This window comes from Astatotilapia calliptera, chromosome 5, assembly GCF_964374335.1.
Source record: "Astatotilapia calliptera chromosome 5, fAstCal68.1, whole genome shotgun sequence".
Taxonomy (NCBI): Eukaryota; Metazoa; Chordata; class Actinopteri; order Cichliformes; family Cichlidae; genus Astatotilapia; species Astatotilapia calliptera.
In genome coordinates, this window is record NC_137426.1 from 25379337 (window position 1) to 25405970 (window position 26634).

General features: G+C 42.1%; 1 protein-coding gene, 1 long non-coding RNA gene and 1 other non-coding gene across 6 annotated transcripts in view; 2 read left to right on the forward strand and 1 right to left on the reverse strand.

The window, feature by feature from the left end:
• Positions 1 to 118: 118 nt before the first annotated feature.
• Positions 119 to 20845, forward strand: LOC145428741 (uncharacterized). Its single transcript, XR_013909047.1, has 3 exons — positions 119 to 323; positions 19813 to 19903; positions 20117 to 20845. It is a non-coding gene; the product is annotated as an uncharacterized LOC145428741 (long non-coding RNA).
• Positions 5074 to 5145, forward strand: trnaq-uug (transfer RNA glutamine (anticodon UUG)). Its single transcript has one exon. It is a non-coding gene; the product is annotated as a tRNA-Gln (tRNA).
• LOC113022717 (tensin-2-like) overlaps positions 5368 to 26634 on the reverse strand; it is a 32745-nt gene continuing 11478 nt past the window's right edge. For 3 of the 4 annotated variants that reach the window (XM_026168429.2, XM_026168426.2, XM_026168432.2), the window contains 24 exons: positions 20281 to 20313; positions 20129 to 20178; positions 19783 to 19966; positions 19613 to 19663; positions 19318 to 19440; positions 19154 to 19218; positions 16797 to 16880; positions 16565 to 16677; positions 16346 to 16406; positions 16015 to 16090; positions 15441 to 15570; positions 13420 to 13485; positions 13021 to 13137; positions 10955 to 12343; positions 10691 to 10841; positions 9731 to 10593; positions 9463 to 9594; positions 8109 to 8201; positions 7830 to 7907; positions 7640 to 7717; positions 7380 to 7548; positions 7149 to 7217; positions 6848 to 6877; positions 5368 to 6659 (listed from right to left, as the gene is read on the reverse strand). In XM_026168429.2, coding sequence (XP_026024214.2) covers positions 6515 to 6659; positions 6848 to 6877; positions 7149 to 7217; positions 7380 to 7548; positions 7640 to 7717; positions 7830 to 7907; positions 8109 to 8201; positions 9463 to 9594; positions 9731 to 10593; positions 10691 to 10841; positions 10955 to 12343; positions 13021 to 13137; positions 13420 to 13485; positions 15441 to 15570; positions 16015 to 16090; positions 16346 to 16406; positions 16565 to 16677; positions 16797 to 16880; positions 19154 to 19218; positions 19318 to 19440; positions 19613 to 19663; positions 19783 to 19966; positions 20129 to 20178; positions 20281 to 20313 — 4350 coding nt within the window. In that variant the 3' untranslated portion in view covers positions 5368 to 6514. The remainder of the gene's footprint in view (positions 6660 to 6847; positions 6878 to 7148; positions 7218 to 7379; positions 7549 to 7639; positions 7718 to 7829; positions 7908 to 8108; positions 8202 to 9462; positions 9595 to 9730; positions 10594 to 10690; positions 10842 to 10954; positions 12344 to 13020; positions 13138 to 13419; positions 13486 to 15440; positions 15571 to 16014; positions 16091 to 16345; positions 16407 to 16564; positions 16678 to 16796; positions 16881 to 19153; positions 19219 to 19317; positions 19441 to 19612; positions 19664 to 19782; positions 19967 to 20128; positions 20179 to 20280; positions 20314 to 26634) is intronic. The other variant, XM_026168428.2, reaches the window with a different exon arrangement.

The following is a 26634-nucleotide window of genomic DNA, read 5'->3' on the forward strand; positions in this document are numbered from 1 at the left end:
ATTGCCACAACAGCATCGCAAACAATAACACACATCTGAAACAATAACAAGAGTTCAATCTGGCTCTAAATCTTTTATTTTATGAATTTAACCCCGCGAATTTTTTGACACTTCGCAGATGTGTGCAATGAGGCGTGCGTATCGGAGGGGTGTGTCTACTCTGCAGTACACTGGTAGGCTGGAGACGCAACGTCGCTGCATGGCGATGTTGCCATACATTTACAATACACCAGCGGTGGCCGAGTGTGCTAAAAAAAAACCCAACCCAAAAAACCCCTAGACGATTACACACCTCCACTACACGCTTTCACAAGCAAAATACGGTCAGTATCTTGTGCTCTAGTGCATTTATTTATTTTGTATTCATTTGTTTATTTTGTCGTAATTTGAGTGACGTTTCTTCGGAAACCGGCTTTGTGCGTAAATAATCTCTGGGATGTAGTTAAAATGGTGGTGGTGTGTGTGGTATTAGGGCCAGCAGTGGGGGGCCTGAGTGAAGGTCAGAGGTGTGTCTGTAATGTAAACACCATAAAGGTCTTAGATGTGGAGGGGAGAGGGAAAAAGAGAGGCGGCCTATCCGGTCCCAAGTATCCTTTTCCAACTAATTGTAAAAACAAGCGGTAGATCTGTGCCAATTACAAAAAGAATGTCGATGTCAGTGCAGCTTTGAATATGATATTTTGTAAGCTCCTGTTCAAGTCGTAAAGTGTAATTTTTGCCGCTTTACAAGGCCTGTGTTTTACTGTAAAAAATAATACCGCTTTAGAATATATTGTGCATGAGCTTTACCATTTTATATATTACTTGTTTGTGCTACCTTGAAATGATAATACAGGCACACACACACACACACACACACACACACACACACACACACACACACACACACACACACACACACACACACACACACACACACACACACACACACATAGGCCTATCTTACAAAGTACATGGACATGTTGCATAGCCACCTCTGTTCATCAGATTGTATCACGTACTTTGCTGCCTCACAAGCCTTCCAATTATCTCTGCATTGATCTAACAGTGCTCGAGCCACAGTATATTGTGCACTGCTGTTCTGTTTTCTAAATCCCCTGCGAGTATAGCTTTGGCTCTAAAACAGCAAGAATTTTTTTTGCAACAAACATTCCCTAAATATTCTGGTCCATTCCTTGTCTGAGGGTTTTTACATTTGGTACCCCCTGTTTGGCAAGGATTAGCCACAGACCACTAAATAATTTGACTTGAACCATAAAACCCAAAGGTATGTGCAGAGTTCATTGTCGACTACAGATGTTTTTATGCCAGGTTTTCTATCTGCACCGCAGAACTAGCATATCCAGAGCCCGCCAGCACCTTAGATATGTGTCATAAGCTTATTAGGTGTTGATTCATGTGCAGTAACTGGTAGTAAAGTGTGTGGGTGTTAGGTTAATGCTCATGGAGAGTTGATCCTTGTCCTGTGGCTTGGGCTATTTCCAAGTCTGGCACCAGCACTAGATCAAGCCATTCTGCTGCAAGGGGTTTATTTGGCTCCACAGCACCCATGTCAGACATGTATCCTGGCCCAGCCATTTTGTGTCCTCAAATGCTCCGGCCCTTCTCCGTGAGCTGGCTTGCTGTTTGGAAACCAGGAGAGTGGAAATAATAAATCAGAAACACTGACCCACTAAAACTATGGGAATAGTTTTCGTGGCACTAGTGCAGACACATAAATAACTTTCATAGTAACAGCGCTTAAACTGAAATATGCTCTAAGGACAGCTCGATTTCACTTTTGGCTATTATGCCAGGACACCAGCTGATCACACAGCCAAACTGCAATGGGGCTTTATGTGCACTTTGTATATTATAATGCATTATGATATTTTTATTATAGCCACAAGTAAAATCTATTGTGCAAAATAGTGCTGATGCACTGAAAGTGGAAAATTAATAAATTACAGAGGACGTCTAAGGGACAGGCTCAGAGGTCTGACAGCAATTGCAGAGCCTCCAAGGAAAGCCCAGCAATGCCAAATGTGTCTGCCCAAACAAACACATTCTACATGTCTTTTGAGAAGAAGAAGAAATAGTATATCTAACAGTACTCAATTATCCAGAGTGATCAAGAGTGGCCTTGGGTCCACCAGATCATGTAAAGTACCTGAGAGCTTTTGGAGCTAGATTGTGAAATCATGTGTTGATCAGCTAGTAGATGTCCTGCTGTGCAATGCAGCATGCATCCATGTTATGCCTATGAAACTCAGGATATCCTGCTTGAGGCACTGCCACCCTGTTCCACTTACATCTGTCATCATCGCATGCCTCGGGCTGCTGGTCAGAGCCCTCATGGGCTCACTTCCCCCAGGCAGTGTAGACGGTCGGCACTTTAGACAAGCAGCAGCTCAGCTAAGGGTGCCAGCACTTTAACCCCACAATGCACTGTCTCTCAGAGAGAAAAGCAACAAACTGTAAGTGCGAAGATAGTTGATTACAACAAAGCATTCATAATATTCCCCTCATCCACAGGGGACCGTGTCTGAGCACCATTATGTGCAAGTGAATCCTATACTTGGTGACAGGCAGGCTACTGGTGGTGAAAATGGGCACTTCCTCCACTGTTGTTCTCAGCAGTGCATGCTAACACCTACGGCAGTTCTCAGTGATCACACATATCTGTGGCAGAGCCTCATGTTTATCGGTCTGAGAATGACACAACAGCCGCCACAGTTCTCACTGACGAAGAAAAAAGTCTAAATATTTCTGCACCTAAGCAACAGTCCAGTTTTTGAGAAAAAGAAAACCACAAAACACATATCTGGATGCAGAAATCAAAAACATAAATCTGACAGTTTTGGATAAAAATATAGTCATGTTATGAAAAAAATACATTTTTATGTAGAGATGTAAATCCATCCACATATTTCTTGTGATATGGTTTCAAGTGATGAGAGTGGAAGTAAATGCGGCCATTGCCAGGAAAGAAGAGCCCCGGTGACAGGGGAAGATGAAAGGCATGATGCTGGGATTCAGGAAGCAGCAAGGACAAGGAGGAAACAACATGATCAATATGTGTGACGTGGAGTCAGCACTTTTCGATTCCTTTGGCTCAGTATTACTGGGTAATGTAAACATCAAATTCAACATGGCTCTGAACATCTTTAGAACCTTTGAATCTGCTTGAATGAGAGTAACTGCAGCAGCTGCATCACTGCATGGTGTCCGGGCTGCGCCATGCTGAACTGTAAAACTATACAGCAGGTGATGTAAACAGCACTGTTTTTCAGCAGCAATAAATGGCCATCCCTCTAGGACATTTACCACAGGAGGTGCGTGAAGGAGAGCAATAAAGTCAGGCAGGACCAAAAGCAACCCAGTTCTCAACTTTGCTTTCTTCTTCTTCTGTTTTTTTTTTTTTATATAATTTAAAATCGCTGCTAGAATTTAATTTGCAGAGCTAGCAGGTTCAGAACAGTATAACCATCAGTCTGGTAAATTAATAACTGAATATCGCCTTTGCCCATTCCACCTTCAGTACCTGTACTACTATATACTAATTTTAATGTACCTTTGTTTGTATGGTCTGTTGAAGTCAACAAAACAAATGCAGTTCTTATTATATGTGACTTAGACTTTAGTGATCTTTAGTCTGCATTCACTCTCTGACTTTATAAATTCCTTTTTCAGCTTCATTTTTTAAAATGTATTTTATAAATGTATTTTTTTAAATAATTACTCGGGGTTGGGCGTTAGGACATGGAAGCTGTTCCTGGACTTTATAAGCCACGCACACGCAAACACACATTGAAGACAGTTACGTGAGTTGTTACATGATCCGCTTCTTGACTAGGGTGCGGCGAGACCAAGCATGTTTTTATTCACAAAAAATCTTAAAGAGAAATCCTGGACTTGTACTGTTTTCCCTTCAGAACCTCGCCAGGAGCAGCAATGTGGAGATCAAGTTGCTTATTAAAGTTCCTCTAGTTCCCTCTTCTGGAAGAATCAGGAAGGACATGTCTACTCGTCACACGTGGGTCCTTGTGATATAACAAAGCAACAGTACTAAAGCCCACAGGGTTACATTGCTTCAGAGCAGCATAGAGCTATTCAGCCATAAATCCCTGCGTGCCTGCCAGAAAAATGCATTTTTATGCAGTAGTTGAGCTTATTCCAGCAATCGTGACAAAGAAGCCTTTTGTTGTTTCAAAGAAACGAACGGGGGAAAAATACACAAGCATAAGCAACTTATGGCTCTCAACCCTTTCAGGTGATTTAAAATTTGAATATTGGACAGAGAACCTGCTAAACAACTGGGCTTGAAAAATACATAGGTGTGCGGTTATCAAGTACCCTGGAACACCTGATGTAGTTACTGTGTCGTTATGTTCATTACACAAACCCTTACCTCAGTACACTATGTCCATGGCGCTTCTAGTGTCGATTTGAGTTAATGGCTTGCGACTTATTTTCTTGGATTAATAATTTCAAATGTATGTAATATTTCTCACCTATAATGCTATTGGTTAGAAATAAAGCCTCGCTTTTCACATTCATAAAGCTTCACGGTATATTAGTTTATAAATTTAACTGAATCCACACTTAGCGCTAATGAAATTGGGGAAACTTTATTTTGAAAACGACGCTTTTATTTTGTCAAGTCGTATCGGATAACGAGTAGCTAGCTAGATTCTAAAGTGATTATCCCGTACGATACAGGATTGTATTGATTTTATCAAACATGTCGGTTAGGCAGACGTGGTGGACAGTTTGCATCTTTACATTGATGCTTCGAATATAACGAATTAGCTTTTGTTTCTTATTCCGACACGGTCAAGCCTCTGAAGCTATGATTGTTAGCTTGGTTAGCTTTATATATACGTATATATGTGTGTATCCAGCAGTGTCCGAACACCAGATAGTTGCAGCGAAAAGCCCAACGTTAGGCAAGATATAACCGGAGAACTAATGTGTTTAATCCTAAACGACAGGTTAACAGCGTAATTATTACCAGTGCTGACATTGGGAGAGAGTATGATGAAACATATATACGTGTACTTGAAGCCGTATGTGCGCAGCGTTAACGTAACCGGTCCCATGGTGTAATGGTTAGCACTCTGGACTTTGAATCCAGCGATCCGAGTTCAAATCTCGGTGGGACCTCGTCCTTTTAATCGATGCGTTGTGATTCCTGTCGTGCCTAAATTATGCGTTCAAAGGCTGAGATGTACCAAATCAAACCGGCAGCCAGATGTTTGCAATTAGAACGTCACAACTAAGCTATCACCTGTTCTTTGTAAGTAACACAGAGAAGATGATCCTTTAAACTGAAATTGTCTCAAGATGTGCCTAACTTATAACTTTAATTATGAAGACACTACTTGGTTTCAGAACACTTGCTTTAATGTTCTTGTCAGATATGACATACATCATTCTTTTCACCACCTCAGACACCTAAAATATATTACTTCTTGTACATAAAAATCCAATATGACAAATAATAATTGTGCTGAAGTCACCTCGATACTGTTTCAGTGTACAGAAAAAACACAAATAGCAAAATGAAAAATGTATTTCAAAAAAGAAAAAACAACAGTTCAAAATATCACAATAGTCTTTGGTTTTAAGTGAAACAGTTCACTCATGAAGTGATTATTAACTAAAAACTTCTCTAAGCGCTTTTATTATGACATTACCAACATAAGAAAAGTTGTTCATATTCATGTAATGCTTATGACCTCTTAACTTACTGCATGTTTGTTAAAATCTATTTTAAGATTATATTTTACATTACAAAATTTTTTGCTAGATAGTCTGCATTTTAAATTCTGGTTAACATAATGCTCTATTGTAGTTAGACCTTTATTAGTATTCATGCTGTGAGAACAAAACTGATAATGTTTCACATTTATATGTAATGAGTGAGTTAAACTGCAGCCACACCTTTGCCTTAGATCATCAGAATACACACTTTCATGAATCTACTTGCTTTACTCTTTCCAGTGTTTCATAAGTGCAACTATACCAGTTTACCCTTGAACACATGACTCTTACTTCCTGCCACATTCTGAGCCCTTTTTCTTCAGCTTTTGATACTGATGTATGGAAAATGTTAGGAAAATAACATGGATGCTTGCTCATGCAGTTTCAAAAGTTTGTTCATCATGTGAACAGTTTGAAAAATGATAACATAAATGATTTTAACAACAATAATAAAAATAAAAGATACAAACACAAAACCAATTAAATCTCTTTTTCAGTCTTATTCAGCAAATATCACCAAGTTTCGGTCAATCACTGGCTATTCCTCTAAATAATACTTTGACCTACAGAGCAGTGATTTGTCAGAATTAGATTCTCTTATAAAAACAGTCATACAGCCAAGCACAGTGATGCAAATTGTATAAACACAAACAAAAATGGTATATACACACACTTCATGAGAAAATATGTCAAAAACCATTTTAATGTCTTCCCCAGATCCCTAACAGTTCAGAGAGGTTTTTTTCCCCCCAAAAATTCTCAGTTTTTCTCATCTCCGTAGCTGTGGTCCCAGCATGACTTTGTTGATAAAGTTGACGATTGCTACAGCTGGTTGCTCGGGGTCCATCTCTGCAAACAGGTGACACACATTCTCTGTAGCAGTGCCTGTCCGTCTCGCCACAAAGCCAAACATCCTGCACCAGAGGGCAGACACAAGAGGTCAAAAGAAAAAGCAAACCCCATTTAACACTGAGGGAAAGTCAATTTTCTTTTGAAAAGCGAGTAGCAAATCCAATGGTGATCAATTGCCATGCAAAGAAGCACATAGTGCCAGCTGGTATTGTCACTGATAAGGGAAAAACACTGCCACACAAGCACTTACTTGCTTGACGTGCTATCAGAATTAGTCCACCTGAAGCACGGGTACACAAATAGAGACAAAGTGACAAGGACACAGAGACTGTTTTACTAGGGAAAAGAGTAGCAATATACATCCATTTCTCACATAAAAAAGCGAATATGCAACTCACAAAGAGAACTTATATTAGAAAAATATAAGTCATTACAGCAGCGACAAACACACGTCTGTTCCCACCTTTACTAAAGATAATCAACAGTGACATAGAAACAAGGGTAGTTTTTTATTAACATGGATAAAACTGGTTTTAGTTTTAACGACCCACCTCTGATCATGAGGATCAAGACTGCTAAAGGTGATACTGTTGATTGGGTAGTGTCTCCTAAAAAATAGCCTGTGTAAACATACATAACATTAAGTCTGGCATGAAAGAAAGACTTAATACTTCCTATGATTGTTTAATACAATAACAAATACCACAAAATTTACAAATAATACTCATTAAGTGAAACTGACGCTCTTCCTAATATGTAACATTGTAGTGATTCATAAGTACCTTCTCTTGCTGTCGGTTAGTGTGATACCCTGAGAGGACACTTTGAAGTGGACCATGGTTGCCACTGGGCGTGGATTCAGAGACAAAGTGAACTTCGTTGCCTTAGAAACTGCTTCGGGCCCAGTTAACGACTCTGTTTCCACAGAGTTCAGGTAGAGGACGTTGCACGCTGGTTCATTAGGGAAATGACAAAGATTATTATTATTATTAATATTATTCTTACAGGTCAACATTGTGAAAATATGGAGCTTGAGAAGTACCTGCTCCTTGTTTGAGGAGCTCAGCTGCAGTGCTGGTATTTGTTGCACTCTGCATTTCCTGAAGCTCCCCAACCAGATCTGAAACATGGTGAATTTCATTTAAGGCTGTAAAATGCCTCCTATTCATAGAAGAGCATTTAACTGTTCTCGCATAATAGATTTAGTTGAAATCTAATTAAACAATTAATACCTTTTTCTGGGATGTGAAGAGGACATGGCAAAGAGATGGGAGTAATTGAATGCTGGTACACCAAGGCGGATAAACTTCCTGAGACAAAAAAAAAAAAAAAAAAAAAAAAGGTAAGAAGATTGCAAATGTGACAGATTAGAAGGGATTAAAACACAGAAAATTGAGGCTTGGAATATAGTAAATATTCAAAAACTGTATGTAGATTAAAATGCTAAGTTTCTCACACAACACTGAAATTGTGAAATAAATGGCAGCATTTGCATCTACAGTGTAACTAACCAAAGTAGGACTCATTCTGACAGCCCTTGATCTTCACTCCTCGCGGCCCAGACTCGATCAGGAAGTGTCTCACCAGCTGTTCCAGAGGATCCCCTGGGAGACAGGAGATTGAAAAGGAAGGAAGGATGAAAAAGGGCTTGTTTTGCTGCCAAAAATCTTCTATAAACATAAACGAAAATACAGCATAATGTAGCTGATATCTTTTATTCTGACCATATTATATTTATTATGTTCACCATGAACCATTTTAATACATTAACACACTGTATCACCATCACAAAATAATTTATTTGGCGTTTTTCAAAATGCAGCCATCAGTGTGTCTTTAGATGCTTTGGTAAATGTCCATTTTATTTCTTTATTTCTTTCTGTGTTCCAGTTTGCATGCTTTATGGGCCCTTTATACCAGCCATTTTCAACCTCACAAACAACACTGCATAGCAAAAGTGCCATACATTCTTTGGCGCAAGTGGTCATTTCGGCTGATTATGCACCTCTCAACTTTTGTAACTTCACCCAGGATCTGATTTATTTATTTATTACCAACAGTTTAACTATATATCAGTGCAGAAAATCATAGATTCACTCATAATACAAAAGGAGACATTGCAACACTGGTTTTGACTTCCTCTGATTTGGAGGTTTTGTCTCAGTGGCGACACGTATTGTTCAGGAGAATACTACAGTGACAAGTTGTGCCCTAGAGGACAGTAATTGAGCCCTTGGCAACCATTGGCCTCTAGGGAAAAACGTGTATTCACTAACAAGTTGCCAAGTTGGGGGCTGGAGGAATTGAGGCACAGAGGTGTACAGTGCTGTACTGAAAACATCCGGACATCTGTAGTTTGCATGGAAGACGCTGAAATGTATGGAAACACTTGCCAACTGCTTGCTGCGAGCCATATGCAAATCAGACACATAAACTGTCAGCCTTCAGAGTAAACATTGTGCTTTCTGAAATGTATGGGTTGCAGTGGTAAGGCACAATTTTACTTTGAATGCAGAGGTTCTCTGTTTCCAGTTTGTGTTGCACTCATTCAAGTTTTACTGTCTCTTGTCGAGTAGTCAGTGAGTGATTGCAGACAATTTGATACCTTCCATGCAAACTACTGTGTGCAGCAAACATTATTGTTTGCAGTTATTGCCTTGGTTACTAGCAGATTGCTGCTAACAAAGAGGTTTTAGCTGCAGCAACGAATTTCACCCAGCAGCAGCCAGCAACCTCCAGGAACTGCTTGTCAAATTGTTGGGCAATACACCGGTTCACAAGTGAGAGGTTGCCTGGGGGTCGCCGATCAGTCTCTAAGCCTGTGTGACTGAGGCATTATAAACAAGCTAAACTTATGATAGATACCTTTGCTCCAAGAGAAGTTGGCATTAGGAGGAGGGGTAGCCACCTTGAGGGCCAGGCCATAGGCACCCTGGAAGGAATTGCTATCTCTGATGAGGAAACTTCCTGGCTCCTTGTCCTTCAACACAGCTATGGCTATGGTAGAAACATTAGAGCTATGATGTAATGGCCCAAAACAGACACACTGACCATAATACGAGTTAAATACGAACCATCCTGATGTATTAAGTGTTCCTGATACTACCAATTCATGTTTCATTAAAGCTCTCACCTTGGTCTCTGGTGATGCCTGGTTTGTACCAGTACTTGGAGCTGTCCTGGACAAACTTAGCATTGACCCTGATGTCTGGCTCCTCCCGGCAGCTGTGCTGTGCAGACCCCCTCCTCTGCTCTCCAACAGCAGGGGAGAAAGTAACATGATGTGTGGGGGAAGGAGCTGAGGAAGCCCGAATTAGAGAGTTGTGTCCATTTAGGGATCCTGCTGTTGTGGAAAAGCGTTTCTTCTCTGGGAGCGGTGGCTGGATGGTGGGGATAGTGACTGCAGTGTACCCAGTGTATGGAACATGGGGGACATTTAGTAATGAGTAGTAATAGGATGCTGAGGGAAAGTTTGGTGTATGGTATCCATCGGGAACAGGTGAAGGCGGTTTGGTGTCAGCTGAGCTGTTTCTGTCTGGAGTCAAGCTTTGTCCTGCTGTGTCTGTAGCAGATGAGGAGCGCAGAGGAGAAGACTGTAGCTCCGGGGAACCAATAGGAGAATTTGGGAAAGTGGTGGAAGGGCTAGAACTTAAACTAGTTGCTGGATTTATGGATACACCTCTGCTGCTGTCTGATGGGCTATCATTAGGGAGGGCAGAACCATTGAGTTGCACTTGAACTGGGGTGATAATGACAGTTGCATAGCTTGAAGCATGTGATGTGTTAGATCCATGTGCATGTCCCGTTACCTTGACTGCTCCAAGCTTACCATCAGGACTGCTACTTTCAGAAGACTCACCTGATGTTTGCACGGGGTTGACAGGTATGATTGAACCTTGAGTTTGTGTTTCTGTTGGTTTCACATTTTTGTTACTTGCGCTGGACTCCTCAGGTGTTGATGTGTCTTGGCTTTGAGAAGGGCTGTCGACATTTACACTAATGAAAAGACCACATATGATAATTTTCTTCATATCTTTATATGTAGCTGTATTTTCCAGAATTGTGAGATGTCAGAAAGCAAAGTTTCACTCACCTGTCTTCTGTGTGTGTGGGGCTGCTGCTACCAATCAGTGTGTAGTCATGGTCAGAGTCTGGTCCAGGGGTGCTTGATTGTCCATTAGAATCAGACTTAGTTTCTGAATGTTGGGATATCTCATCTTCTGTGTCTGTCTTGGCCTTTTCGACTTTGATAAGAGAGATTAAAATATATGAGATGAAAGTATAACATAAGAGAGTGATGATGATAAAAGAAGGGGAAAAAAGCATGTTAACCCATCCACTTAGTCCTTTCCTCTACCTTTGCGATGCTCATTGTGCATTTGGTCTCTGGATCCCAGTGGGGTTTCGGGCAGCTTTCCTTTTGCAGGTGATGGGCTATTAGCAGGTAGAGGGGAGGCTGATCCAGAGTGATATCCTGAGGCATAACCTCGACTCTCATGGCTTTCAGCTGGAGATGACTCATAAGGTGAGCAGGGACAGGAGTGGCGTGGCTGTAAGGGCGTGTGGTATCCACTGCTGGCTCCATCCCGTATATCTATTAGTGACTGGGGGATTGGGTAGTTCTGGTGAGGTGCAACAACAAATCTAGGGTGCTCTAGATTTGGACCTCGGTCCAGAGAGGGTTGGTAGAGATGAAATACAGGCGTATTGGATTTGCACTGCCAAAATTCTGCCTCTCTTGCTATGTCCCATGGATTTTCAGTTTCCCATTGTGGAGGTACACCTGTTCCTTGAGACCAGTGTATTGTTTCTGATTGGTCTGGGTAAGCTGAGTGTATTGTTTTAAGTGAGGCTGAGTGATGTTCACGTCTGCAGGAGCAGTCTTGCCAGGGACAACCAGAGGACTGTGCAGGAGAGCCAAAGAACATCTCTCTGTAAGGGCTTGATGGCTGCGGCTGGTTGGATAGATGAGACGCTGGGATGTGGCTGGAATAATGAAGAAGGTGACACTCTTCCCCAGTGCAGAGTCTATTTGAGGCTGGCAGGGTGTGGCTGTGTGGGTGTGCATGATCGCGAGTGGAATAAGGGTAACATGGCCTATGGACAAAAGGTAGAGGTAGAGGTGGAGTTGAACGTTCCCATGGCAACTCTGGTAGAGGATGGACACTGTGGCGATGACATAGCTCCATATGAGCTGAATGAGGATGAGGGGACACTGATTTGGATGGTAAAACTGGCAGAGTTTGACTTTTTGGATGATTTTTAATGCTTTTGCAACGTCCAAGACAGTGACTGTTGGGAAGACAGGGCTCTCTGTCCCTCTCCAACCCCATGTCACCACACTTTATACTTGCTTGTCCGCAACACAAGTGCTCTCGTCTCAGCCCTCCAGGACCCAATGGGTCTGTATCATCTAATATAGCTGTTTCTCTGTCCCTTTCTTTTCCTCTTGTCTTCTCTTTTGTTTCGTCTTCCCTATTGCTTCTCCTCAATGGATAGTCAATATTATCTCTTTCATTAATGGATAGAGCGGTGTCAGCCAGGTGATCAGAGGGGACTGAGGAGTAGCTGGAATTTGAGGTGTAGGTGAGAGTCTTGGATTGGGTGGAAGTTTGAGTCTTCACTGTTGGGCTGGTAGTGAGGCAGCCATTGGTTGATGCTGGTGAGGCAGTTGCTCCTGGTCCACGTCGCTTCCTCACTTGGGCGTATAAGCTTCCATCCAGCGGTCCCCTTGTATGAAAGATATCTAATAAAAACAAGATGGAAATCTGATTCCTCCTTCTTTATCTAAAGCCCATAGTCAAAATATGAAGAAAGCTCACCTTCTTTCTATTCTAATGTTTCTTTCAGGACTCAAGAAAAAGAATCCAGTCATTAGCAGGTCTAAAAAATAGGTAACTACAACCTCAGATGAACTACAGAATATGACATACTACACTGGGTCATTATTTATCCGACTAATATTGAGCTAAAATGAAGAAACAGTGTGTCAAAAAATAAGTATATTACTGTTTCTAGAGAAATTAAGGGGAAAATTAGTCCAAACCTCAATCCAGTTGAAATGCTGTGGTGAGAACTTAAGAGAGTTGTGCATAAATGAATGTCTGCAAACGTCAATGAACTGAAGAAATGCTGTAAAAAAGAGTGAGTCAAAATTCCCCCACAACTATGTGACAGACTGATAAAGTCATACCAAAGATGATTACTGCATATTATCACTGCTAATTGTGGTTCTACAAGCTACTGAATCATGGAGTGTACTTAGTGTTTCATTGGACTGCGTCTGCAGTTGATCTGAGGTTGTATTTATCTCATTTTAAGCCCTGGTAAGGACTAGATGATTTTTTATTAAATAAAACAGAAGACTTAACAGAATTTGACCATGGCTGTAGATCTTAGATGTATATGTAAAGCATTTCTTACTTTCCATGCTGTCTTCATGATGCAGATTGAAATTCTCATAGGAGTCCCATCTGACAACAGGATCCGAGGTGTTATATTCCACTTTGATGGAGGTGTCATTCTGGTGGTATTCTTGACCTCAAACACAAAGTTTTTATTTGAAACATATTTACACATAGCTCATTACTAATATATTAGATTTTATTAGTATTTATGAGTGGTGTCCTGTATGTGTATTGTTTTTACTTTATATAGCTATTGTATTAAGCCTGCTGGTATAGCAGAAGCTAAAATCAAGGAGTTTCATGCCGTAGAATAGAACCATGAAGTGTTGAACTTAATTTAAAATGAGAAAGAAGAGACTGGGTGCGAGGAATGCATGAAATGATTCAAAGATATGCAGGTAACAGTGATATTTACCTTTTATTTTTTCTGGTCCATTAGCGAAGATAAACTCCACTGTAGCATCAGGGGGGAACCTGTCATCTACAGAAAGGCAAACATAAAGGAGTGACTAAAATATCCAGACCGTAACTACAGAGAGACACCAAAACAAAGTAAATAAATAAAGATACTTGCTTTTACTCTCAGCATAATGGAAATAAATAGGCCAAAAAAGGAAACAGAGCACGGCACATCATAGAAGTCTATCTAAAATTAGCTTGTTTTTTAGTTTCATACATAAGTGTGGATTTAATATTAGTTGTATATTTTATGCATGAGTCAGCATGTAGCACTTAGAGGTACTGTCCTTAGACTGCTGCTTAGTGAACCACGTTAAACCATTTCTGTTTCATCTAAGCTGACGCTGTCCTTTGCTATTTGTCTCTGAAGACAAACAAAACAATGGTCTGAGGAATAAGTGGGTCTTGAATAATACAGTCATGTAAACAATTTCAAGTTTGCAGCAGAATTATGCAGCAGAAAGTTTCCTTTTTGTAATATTTTATGCTGTGAGGCAGAGTCTAAACAACCATGCTGCAGTTATTTAGAGTACTAACAGTACTAACTCCCCTTGAAGATGGGGTGGAGCCAAGGGATCGCAAAGGGCGGCAACAATGACACAGACTAAAGTTTTACAACCACACACAGCAAGTAAACATCAAGTAAGCCTGCTGGGGGTGCTATGCACATAATTACAGGAATAGAGTTACAGACAGTAAATGCTCCTTTTCAGAACCATTGTAGCTAATGTCTTTATATGTGGACATTTCAAAGAGCACAAGTCATTTCAACAGTAATTATGTTATGAGCTTTACTAACAGTTACAGAAGAAAAAGTTTGGCTAATGCTCCAGTTTTAAAAGAAAATTCAATTAAGAGTGACATAAAAAGCTTGTGATTGCTCAAAAAAGTCGAGAAACACTTTGAAAATAAATCAGATCTCAACAGGGAAAAAAATCATGCTGGATATCTGTCCTGATATGACTGGGTAATGTGAAAGAAAGGATGCCACATCGTTGGATGGGAAGAAAATTATCACCATGTCAAAGACACCTCAAAAATCAAAGTGAAAAAAATTATGATGCAGCAGGCTAGTCCAATTTGTAGAAATTTCGTTGCAGCAAGTCAAAATTGTAGTCAGTAGTTTGTATGAAGCTGGGCATTGTCGTGCACCTGGAGGAACCCAGGACCCAGCGCACCAGCTTAGGGTCTGATAGTGGGTCTAAGGATAACATCCCGATACATAATGGCAGTCAGGTTGCTGTTGCCTAACCTGGAGAGGTGTGTTAGTCCCTTGATGGATATGCCTCCCCAGACCATCACTGACCCACCATCAAACTGGCCATTTTGAACAATGTTACAGCCAGCATAAAGTTCTCCATGGCTTATCTGGGCTTTTTCACATCTGTCTCATGGGCTCAGAGTAAACCTGCTCCCATCATCTCAAATGCCAGTGAAGCTCCAAGGTGCCAGGCAGTGAGCACAGGGCCACTAGAGGACGTCAGGGCCTCAGGCCACCCTCATGAAGTCTGTTTCTGATTGTTTGGTCAGAGAGATTCACACCAGTGCTCATCCTGTTTCTCTTTGCAGAAAGGAGCAGATACTGGTCCTGCTGATGTGCTAACCACCTTCTACAGCCCTGTCCAGTTCTCTTAGAGTAACTGCCAGTCTCCAGAAATGTAACTGGCCAAATCAATACTCCAGAAGTTTAACTGACTTAATGCTATACTTTGATTAAAAACACTGTTCTTTTCATTTTTGAGCAGTGTAGACATAAGGAATGATGACATACCTCTACATTGCTGTTATGTCTGCAAAACAAATGCTTAAAGTGAGTTACAGAAAAAGTGACGTTGTCTGAAACAAATGACTGTAGTTACCAGCATCAGTTTCTATGCCCAATTGTCTGACTCTGTCATTGCTTCAAGCTGGCATTTTTTTCTTGCCATTCCATGCTCCTCCAAACAACTGACAAACTTTGGACTTGTAATTTTATACCTATGCAGGCTTGGTCGAGTTCACTCTTGCCAAACCACAGCTGGGCTCCATGAACAGTACAGGTGTGGAACTGGACTCTAAAGACCACCTCTCTTTCTGTTGCTCGTCTCCGCCAGTGGTAGCACTTTACCTATGGACAAAGATGCATATAGAAAAGCAGTGTACAACGATAGTCTCAAGATATTGATAGCAGCCCCTTACACTGAGATAAATAAAATGCCTTCTTTTATTCCTGGGCTGCTAAGGACTTATTTTTATCCTCTTGATGGGAGAAAATGATCATGCAGTCTCGGGAAGATTTAACTCTTAAGTGGTTTAAAAATAATCAAGCACTGTTCAAAAGTAAGGTTACAAAAGTGCATCAGAGTCAGGAGGGCAAAAAGTGTTTTGTGTAGCCGTTTTGTTAAGCGTGGATAAAATCCTGACTACAGGATTTAGCTTAAAAAAAACAACACGCAGTAGTGTTGTAGTTATTGCAGTGATGTACTGTATGTATTTGTGGATACGGAGAGGATAGAAATCAAAGAAAGGTTGTAAATTACTGACATACAGTTAATCATGTGCTATTTCTCACCATAATGTCCCCCTTCAATAGTAGTGCTGGCTCCATAGTCACGCACAGCTTTCTTGCCCTGGAGCTTTGTGGATCACTAGACACACACACACACAGGTACACGCACACAGAGTAGAAAAAATGGACAGTCCATCTTAAAATACATAAAACAAGTCAAAACATGCCACAGTTGGGTAAACACTGGCAAACAGCATAAACTTTAACATAAGCAGAGTCCCAGCTCCACCTAAACACAGACAGAGTCAACATGTGTGAAAGAGACTGAGGGAAGGAAAGATGTCTGCCCGCAGGAGGTGAGCTGAAAACACACACACACTGACCAGTTACTTACTAGACTCCTGAGGTATACACCAGTTGAAGAGACTGGTAGATTTTCAGGAAAGGATAAAAACCTGCAAATACAGAAATAAGTTTAGGGATAATAAAAAGGGTAAGAATTTGCAGACAGAGGCTTTGTTGCCCCTCCCCCCCAACATTGTAAAACACTGACTGTTCCCACTTTCACACTGAAAATTACCATTTAAAAAAAAGTGCAGCCTATAAAACTGACCTCCTCCTGCCTGGAAGTTTGGTAGTGAAGGAATGAGGATTTGGTGCAGGAACAAGGGATTGCTGTTCATTTTGATGGTACCTGACAACAAACCACCAAAGTAGTAGATGTATCTGTCAAAGATAGGTGAAGAAATGGTGTGATGACACAGTGACTGAGGTGATAACTGCAACACAACAAGAAAAGATTAATGGTGGGCGGAGGAAATGGATGATATGCAGGGGATTGACACCTCTTCTGAGAGGACTGCAGGGAAGAGGAGACTTTATCTTCACAGAACTTCCTCATGGCCAATGTGGTGAGGGCCTGGTCGGCTCTGTGAACATGGGCAGAAGTGTATTAGTTCATTCATTATTTCTTGAGCTTGATGTTGATGAGGTGTATGCTAAGAGCAAGTCATGAAATCTGTTGGTGGCTTTATCTACAGATTTAACACTAGGAAGGCCCAGAGCCCAGCCATTTGGCTTTTCTACCTTTAAAACCCGGAGAGCAGCCAAATGGCTGGTAGGCTTTTAGCTAAGCTTTAGCTTCAGGCAAGTGGAAGCTAAATTGGCTAGTCATTCATATGTAAATTGGGTTGTTACCTGGGAATTCTGGAGGGAGGGGAGTGGGGGTGTGTGGATGAGGGGGTGGGGGAGCTGCTAAAAGCGGTGAGCTTCCTTTTGTTTCATCTTGATGCATTCTCAATCATCCAGGGAAACAAATCTCCAAAAGTCACCAACTTGGAGTGTTTCAGTTTGCCATCTTAGGGAGAAATCAACACACATGGGTGTATGTCCTTTGTTGCTGAGATTTATTGATAAAAACAGTACAAAAAATCAACCATTTGTACACATTTTTACAAATAATTATAAAAAGTGAGTGAGTACATTTCAACATTTTCAGCAATCACTCACAATCCTGGCACTGCCATGGTATCTGTAGTCTGCATTTACCACATGTGTATCTGTTGCAGTGAACACATCGCACAGTGGCATGATTGTTCTTGCAATTGTGTTTGACCTGACACATGGCTCTTTTTCCAGGGCTCGGTGTGGAGGGTTGTGTCAAAGGCAACTGTTCTTTTCTTGCCTTCTTCGCAGCTACATGAGAGTGAGCTAACTCCCTTGCAAGCTCCACCAGGAAGTCCACCCGTCTTTCCTTCGTCCCGGAGCATGCTTGATACAGCACATGTGCATTCAGTGCTGCCATGTCAATCATGTTATAAAACACGGCAACTGGCCAGCGCCGTGTTCCTCTGCGGACAGTGTACTCCCGAACCATCTGGTCCATCACATCCACGCCACACTTTGTTTTGTTGTAAAGGGTGACAGTGTTTGGCTTCCTTTTGGTAGTGTTATCAGTCTGAACCACGCCGTGCATGCTGCTAAGAATATAGACTGTCTTCTTCCGTTTGGCCGCATACGCCGTCAGCGTGGCAGCAGAGGTTGAAGGAATGGAGAGTTTAAATGTTAGTTGTAAACAGCTATATCATATAATAACTGCAGCTGTAGCTGTGATCAGACATCCCCCTGCAGGCCCTGAAGCTGAGCTCTGAGGTCCTCACAAACCTGCTGGAGCCAGCTTCCATCCTGGGGAGCACGTTTTTGTGTTTCAGCGCGGGGCGAGGCACAAAACCCAGATGGTCCAGATGGACCAGATGGTTCGGGAGTACACTGTCCGCAGAGGAACACGGCGCTGGCCAGTTGCCGTGTTTTATAACATGATTGACATGGCAGCACTGAATGCACATGTGCTGTATCAAGCATGCTCCGGGACGAAGGAAAGACGGGTGGACTTCCTGGTGGAGCTTGCAAGGGAGTTAGCTCACTCTCATGTAGCTGCGAAGAAGGCAAGAAAAGAACAGTTGCCTTTGACACAACCCTCCACACCGAGCCCTGGAAAAAGAGCCATGTGTCAGGTCAAACACAATTGCAAGAACAATCATGCCACTGTGCGATGTGTTCACTGCAACAGATACACATGTGGTAAATGCAGACTACAGATACCATGGCAGTGCCAGGATTGTGAGTGATTGCTGAAAATGTTGAAATGTACTCACTCACTTTTTATAATTATTTGTAAAAATGTGTACAAATGGTTGATTTTTTGTACTGTTTTTATCAATAAATCTCAGCAACAAAGGACATACACCCATGTGTGTTGATTTCTCCCTAAGATGGCAAACTGAAACACTCCAAGTTGGTGACTTTTGGAGATTTGTTTCCCTGGATGATTGAGAATGCATCAAGATGAAACAAAAGGAAGCTCACCGCTTTTAGCAGCTCCCCCACCCCCTCATCCACACACCCCCACTCCCCTCCCTCCAGAATTCCCAGGTAACAACCCAATTTACATATGAATGACTAGCCAATTTAGCTTCCACTTGCCTGAAGCTAAAGCTTAGCTAAAAGCCTACCAGCCATTTGGCTGGTGGCGGGTTTTAAAGGTAGAAAGGTAGAAGCCTGGGACTGCCAGTGTTAAACAAATCCACAAAGATTGTTTTAGTGGCTTTTTTGGACATAAGGGCTCATTTGTGCAAATAGTAGATCCTTACATATGCTGGCATATTGAGGCTAAGAGCAGACTAATAATCAAAATGCAGATTACCCCGCTGTTATCTTGCTGTAGTGCATATAGGCTGCCACAATGACCCCTGTTTTTCCTTTGTTCCCCTGTCAAAACAAAAATCAAAGGGATTATCAAATCAGTTTTACTGGTGTTATAACTTTTTAAGCGCAAAGGAATCAGATGAGTATTCAGACTACACTGACTTTGCAGTGGAGGACCACTACATTGTTTGGATCAGAAGTTAGCCACGTCTCCATGGCCTTACAAACAGCACAGATCCTGTCCAGGGGTGGAGCATGAAGATCGGGCCAGGCGTAGTCCTGCACCTGCATCGCAGAGCAAGATATTTCAAATACTAGTGGTTTTATGCTTTGTAAAGTATTTTCATTAACCCTAAATATACATATAAATGTACCTACAGTATGTCACATACATTGCTCATGCACTTCGGTGATGTCTTAGTAGCCTGAGTTATGTGTCAGATGTGAGTGCCTGTACCTTTGGGTAGAGTCTGGTGATGTCATGTCTCTTCTCTGATAAATTTAGAAGCTGGGGGAAGGCAGAAGAAATTTACAAATCCAAAACTCCATTGCTTGAATCTAATATTAAACATTGTTATGCCTGTTTTGAATTTTATGTTTCTTATTGTTTCAGTCTTTCACACTGACCAGAAACTTATCTTGGTGCTTGGATTTCAGCATGGAGGCCACTTCCTGTAGGTTTCTGCGGTACTGCTGCTCCTCCAGGTCTGGCAGGAAGAAGACTGAGATGATCCTCTCTGTGATGTAGGTGAGGTCAAAGTCGTAGTGGCGCTCCATCACGTGCTCCATCACCTGTTCCACGCTTTTACTTCTGGACATTGTGAAAATCCATTCTTTTAGTTCAGGCAGAGCAATAATTAATGTCCTCACTGTAGATTTTGCTGTTGTCTGTGTCTGTCTGTTATAAATGCACAAAAATGCCTTTTTTCTTTGGTTTGAATGTGTTTGTGTTTTTGATCAGGCTTTGCGGTACCTTGGTATGGAGCCTCTCTTTTTCTGCGAAGTTGATTTAGTGGAAGTGTGCTGCGAGACAAGCAGAAAAAGATCTCGGTGCTGCACTCACATCATCATAAAAATTTCTCTGTGACAAAAAACATGTGATCCCCCCCCCCCTCCAGAGCCTACCACTTCTGGTGTTGAGGTGCAGCTGGGAGTCACCTGAAAGGAAAGAAAGCACGTGGTTGTTTCTTTGCAGCTTTAACAGACCCACACATATACATTGGGAGGAAGCAGCTCATGCCAAATCATGTGTTTGGTTTAATGCTTTTGGTGCAGCTCCAGCAGTACAGATGAGGAGATGGAACGCTGTGGAATGAGGAGAGCTGATGAAGAGGATAGTAAAATTCACTCTCGCTCTCCTCCGTCTCAGAGCAGCTGGTTTCAGGAAGAAGCTGTCGGTCAACAGATGCAGCTGTTCCTTATGATGGACTAGTGATGGATGACACACGTAGAATGATCTATACACTCAGTGGTGCGCACAAGCGTAGATGTTTAGAAACAAACTTCAACAGCTGCTCATGTGTACATGTGTGTAAACAATTGTAAAAAAACAAAAACAACAAAAAGCCTGAGGCCAAAGAGTGTTCTTTCAATTCTCAGTCATTGCTAAATGGTGTTTATTGTGCTGACCAGGCAGCTGAATAAGCAGCTCAGGCTATTAAGAAGTGCTCAATAAAAATGATTGATTTCACTTTTTCATTCTTTTGGCCTCTTTAGAAAGAAACACTGATAGATAGACTTGAGGGGGACTCAACATGTGGCATCCAGTTCTTGTAGTGATGAGCCAAAGGTAAGTTGCCAAAACTACAAACACACGTATACAGATGGAGAGAGACAGAGGGAAGCCGAGGTCATTTGAACAGAAGACAGCCACTGCTATGACAGTAAACTTTAACAGGTTCCTGTAGCTTCCTCTGTTCTGGATTATTTGATACTTTTCGGACTCATCTGGAGGTTCTCGTAAAATGTAAAAATGTTTAATGCGGCTGAAATGATAGAAAGTAAGAGGGTAAAGAAAAATGGAAAGAAACGCATGGATAAAAACGAAAAACATTCAGCAATCCAGTGCAACTAAGGGCCCCAGTAGTGCGCTTTGACAGGTGACACCATGTCAGGTTTCAACCTTTGAACTTTCCCACGAGATTGAGCCGCCCTCTGTGGCTGTGTTGGCAAGTGCTGACAGGCCTCAAGCAACAGGTTAACTAGTCAAATGCCAATCACAGTGAACCACAGTGAAAGGAAAACAGGAAAATCTGTGACCATGCAGGATTACATTCACTAGCTCTGTGGTGACATAACAATACATTAAGACTGTGGCTGCTTTGAACACTGTCTTTAGTAACCATCTGCTGTCCAAGCATCTGGTCATTATCAAAATCAGTCTGCAGACCCCATGACCAGTTGACTGGTTAGCATCTGGGAAACTTTTATTTCCATGGCCTGCGTTGTAGCCAGCAGACAAATTTCTTTTTCCAACAAGGAATCAGTGTGTTTATGAATGCAGATTATTTTTGGATAGGCAAAGGTTTCAGGGTTGCATTTAAGCTATGCAATCCATCTCTCCGTGCAAATTTTATTCCTGCATGCAACCAGAGCCTGCTCTTCATGATAGATCAAACTAAGTACACAAAAACAGAAATTTTCTTGTAAGAAAAACCTCATCCTTTACTAAAAGGTTCTATGTCTTTATGCACAGCATCTGTCAAAGTAAGCCACTAGTACAAGCTGTGTTTCTTATTGAGTACTTAGTAATAGATGGCTTAGTTAGCATTAGCCTGTCTCTTCAGGCTCACTAATGTGTTTGTTGTTTTCATGTTCAGTGACTGTATCCTTTTAGCTGTGTGTGTTAGCTCAGCTTGGTTTTAAATAGACACAATAAATGTTATGTAAAATGCAGCACTGTGATGTGACGATCACCAAATTAAGAGCTGAAGCAGCTGCATCACGATTGCTATTCAGCTTCTCAGAAAGAGACTATATTACACACTGGCGCGCCAAAACATTATGACCACCACTCATATGTTGTTGGCTCTTTGCATGCTACAAATAACAAAGGACATATTAAGCCACTGAAGTTCTCTGAAGGTGTCTATGGTATCAAAAACTAGAGATCAGCAGCAGATCGTCTGAGCGTTGTATCTTGTTGGCGAGGAGAGGTGCCAGTCTGACTTATTCCTACTGCTACACTATTGTCAGTGAGTTTTCTGAGAAGTAGAACACAATTTATTTTAAGTCACTTTAAAGGAGCTTTGAAACCAGGAAAATTGGATTAGTTTAGTGTTTTTGGCAAGAGGACAGTCGAACTGAGATTTCTACCCAAAATAAAACTTTCAAATTTCACAGTGCACATTTTCTAATACACAAAAAGCAGATTACAAGCAACGTTGCAGTGGTGACAAGTATTACACGCAGAAGGTTTAGGCCTGTGTGACTGGAAAAAAGGGGGACGTAAATGAGCGTGCAACCTAGGGAGGAATGAGTAAAAAGGGGAGTGAATGGGAAAGGGCACAATTGCTGCTTCATAAATTAGCTCCTGCTGAAATTATAAGAAGGTCGTGTACCTCCTATATAAAGACAGACAACCAGCATAACAACACTTATTTATTCAGCATAAACGTGGGACGCTTTAGAGTCACTGAGTCCATAAAGTAGTTATAAAACTTATAATAGGAAATGAAAGAATGCAGAGATTCAGCCACAGGGGATAACTCTTTTCTTAACAGGTTTAATAAAGGTTGTTACTGGATAAAGTAGTCAGTTCCTGGAAGGAACAGTGGGAGACAGACATAACACATGCATGTGTACCCATGTATAAACATGAACATGCACACACGCACACAAAGAAGACCAGGGTTTGAACCCAGAGGCATAGAACATAGAAATACAGCAGGAGAAAGACATCAGAGTCAACAGGAAGCAATTTGCAACAGGATGTCAGCGCTGCTCGGCCTAGGTTCACACGTAACGCACACACAAATTACACGCAGAGCATACACGTGTCTTTGGTAGCTCTGCCAGCCTCAGGGTCTTCATTAATGCATGTGGACTGTAAGCTGGAGCCACTGGGAAAGGAGCCATCTGGTTCAGTTTGTCTCGTTGATCAGTCAGCAATTACTGAGGTGCCAGTGACAGCACGCGACCCCCCTACACCACCCCCCGCTTCAGGGGACTCGACGACTGTTACTGAACTCATTAGCCGATCGATTTATCAGGTGAAACGTCTTTTTTTTTTGTCAATGAGAAACATCCATCCATTTAGTTTCTTTGGTTTATCTTGGTAAAAAAAAAAATGGTAGTGCTGAGCAAAGCAAGCAATTGATAACAAAAAGCTGGCCTTTTTGAGATGTTTGCTTCCTTGCTGGCAGCTAGATGCCAATATCGATGCCACTCTCGTGTGCATATAAAATAGGACGCTACAGCTGATAGCTGTCTCACAAGAAAGAGTAAAAATGAGGAATCACCAAAATCGGCGAAAATCTAGCTCCTGCTGTCTGCTTCCAGTCTGAATCCATCTCAAACAGACAGATGTGTGATAACTCTTGGCAAGAAAGCAAATATTTCCCCCCCCCCAAAATGATCTTTGAAAAGCTCTTTAATGTTTTCTTTCACAGTGTAGCTTAACAATAAATAAATAAATAAATCCCTGACTTTTAATCACTGTTTAGATCCACACTCTTTCCAGATGAATGTGCCTGATCCCATCTGCCGGTGGATCACTGACTTCCTGACGGACAGGAAGCAGCATGTGAGGCTGGGAAAGAATGTCTCGGACTCCCGGACCATCAGCACCGGCTCCCCTCAGGGCTGTGTTCTTTCTCCTCTGCTCTTCTCCCTGTACACCAACTGCTGCACCTCCACCCACCAGTCTGTCAAGCTGGTTTGCAGATGACACCACCGTTACTGGACTCATCTCGGACGGGGATGAGTCTGCCTACAGGAGGGAGGTTGACTGTCTGGTGTCCTGGTGCAGCCACAACAACCTGGTGCTGAATGCCCAGAAGACAGTGGAGATTATTGTGGACTTCAGGAAGCACACAGCTCCACTCCCCCCCATCATCCTGACTGACACCCCCATCACCTCTGTGGACTCATTCCGCTTCCTGGGTACCACCATCACCCAGGACCTGAAGTGGGAGCCCACCATCACCTCCGTCGTTAAGAAAGCCCAGCAGAGGATGTACTTCCTGAGGCAGCTGAAGAAATTCAACCTGCCAACACGGACGATGATGCAATTCTACACCGCAATCATCGAGTCCATCCTCACCTCCTCCATCACCGTGTGGTACGCTGGAGCCACTATCAGGGACAAACAGAGACTGCAGCGTGTTGTGCGCTCTGCTGAGAAGGTGATTGGCTGTAGACTCCCATCTCTGCAGGACCTGTACACCTCCAGGACACTGCGGCGTGCAGCTCGGATCTCAGCTGACCCTTCTCACCCTGGACACAGTCTGTTTGACCTGCTCCCCTCAGGCAGGAGGCTCTGGTCCATTCGCACCAGAACCTCTCGCCATAAGAACAGTTTCTTCCCCTCTGCTGTTGGACACATGAACAATAACCATATGACTGTTCCCACCACTAACACATGACCCTACACTGTGTTCACTGCATCATTCCATGTTTGCACTGATCCCCACCTGCACTCATGTATATATCTATCTACTTAGCACCAAAAATTCTTATTTTTATGTTTATTTAAGCGTTATCTGACAGTATGTTTTGCACTAAGTACCGCAGCAATTTCCTAATGTTGTAAACCTGCTCAACATTTGGCAATAAAACCCTTTCTGATTCTGATTAAACTTTCCCTCCTTTTAATCCCATCCACAGCACAGCAACTGCAGCTGGAATATGAATCTGATCTGACCACTGCCACATCCTGAATTATTCCTGGGAGAGGAAATCCAACACAGAGAGATCTGTCACAGCAGGGAAGGCAGAAGATAAATGTGAGTGTCTGAGACACAGGCGTCAGCGTGCCATGTAGAGGGAACGAGCTTCAATCTGACAGTCAACTCAGAGCTGACATCACGCTCCAGAGAGGGAGAAGTGAGTAAGCCTTCAAACCAGAAAGTGGAAAAATCTAAATTACCAGGTTTATTCCATGTTCTGTACTCTCACAAAAAAGTCACTCATGCCCAAAGTTGCTGAAAGCTAAAATAAAATCTGTGGGCTTTTATTTTTAGCGGCTGGAGAGATTCATGAGGCTTTACCTGAAAGCGCAACACGCCCTCTTTCTCGTCTTGTTAGCAGTCTGCCTTTCATCCTCCTGTCATCTTTGATCCCTCGTTTCTCTATTTCCTACCTCCTGGAGTCTGTCGCCCCCTTCTAATCCCCCCTCTCTGCCTCACTACTTAAAAAGCCGTGGGGCAGGATGACCACAATCATCCCTGCCATGAAATGCAGGCATGCACTCCTCCTGAATAAACAACGTCAGATGACAAAGAGCACCTCGATAAGCATCACGCGCATCAAAAGCACAGCACCAACTAACTAACAAAACTGACCCATGGGATAAAGCAATAAGGGCTCAAAGTGAAAAACCAAATGTCGAGGGAACACAAAGTAGACATAGGAAAAAAGGAAGACAGGAAGAGGAAAGAGGAGAGGCAAACAGGGACAGTAAAAGAGACTGACCGCTGGCCAGGAGAGAGATGTCAACAGCTGAACATGCCTCCTGACCACTGACACAGAGCAGAGAGATTTCTCAGAGCTATTTTAATAGAGCTCCTTATTTTAGACTAAATGTCCCCCAGAACACTTACAGGCTCATTTTGTCTATTTGTCTGTCAATCATCCCACAAAGTCTCTTTTTCAAGAGATCTGGCAGTCGATTTTGAGGAATGTGTCACGTGGCTGCCTCATAACTAACATACATTTGGAGCTGGTCCCATTGTCACCGCATGCCTTTTGACATTCAGCAACTGGAAAAATAGCAGCAACTGAATCAAAACTTTCTATCTGCATCCCCTGCGCAATACAGTGACATCATCTAAGCAGACACCATTTTTTTTAAAACATTGTTATGACCCTGTTAAGAAAATGGGAGCTGTATAATTCCTGGAATATTAAACAAAGCATTACGGTGTGGCTTAGCCTCTCAGGAAATTAAAAAATATAAACGCTTTGAGCGTGCATCTGTGTGCACCCTTGTGCCCGCCGATGCTTTATTGTTGCTAAGGTGAGTAAAGCAGTAAAATTAAATTAACCTTGATAATTATTTGTGGACAAGTACATCATGGTTATAAAAAGCAGCAGCAGCACAGTGACAGTGATAAGCCACCACCCTAATCGAGTTACAAAGATAAACAATCTGTTGGGATTTTGTAATAAACGGCATCCACTTTAAACATCTGTTGACTTCTCGTCTACCTTGTGCCCCAGCTGTGAGACGTGCAGGAGAAAGTGGGCGGCTTAAGACAACGGAAAGGAGAAGAGACTCAGAAAACCAGGACAGCTGGTCAAGAACTAGACTAATAATCA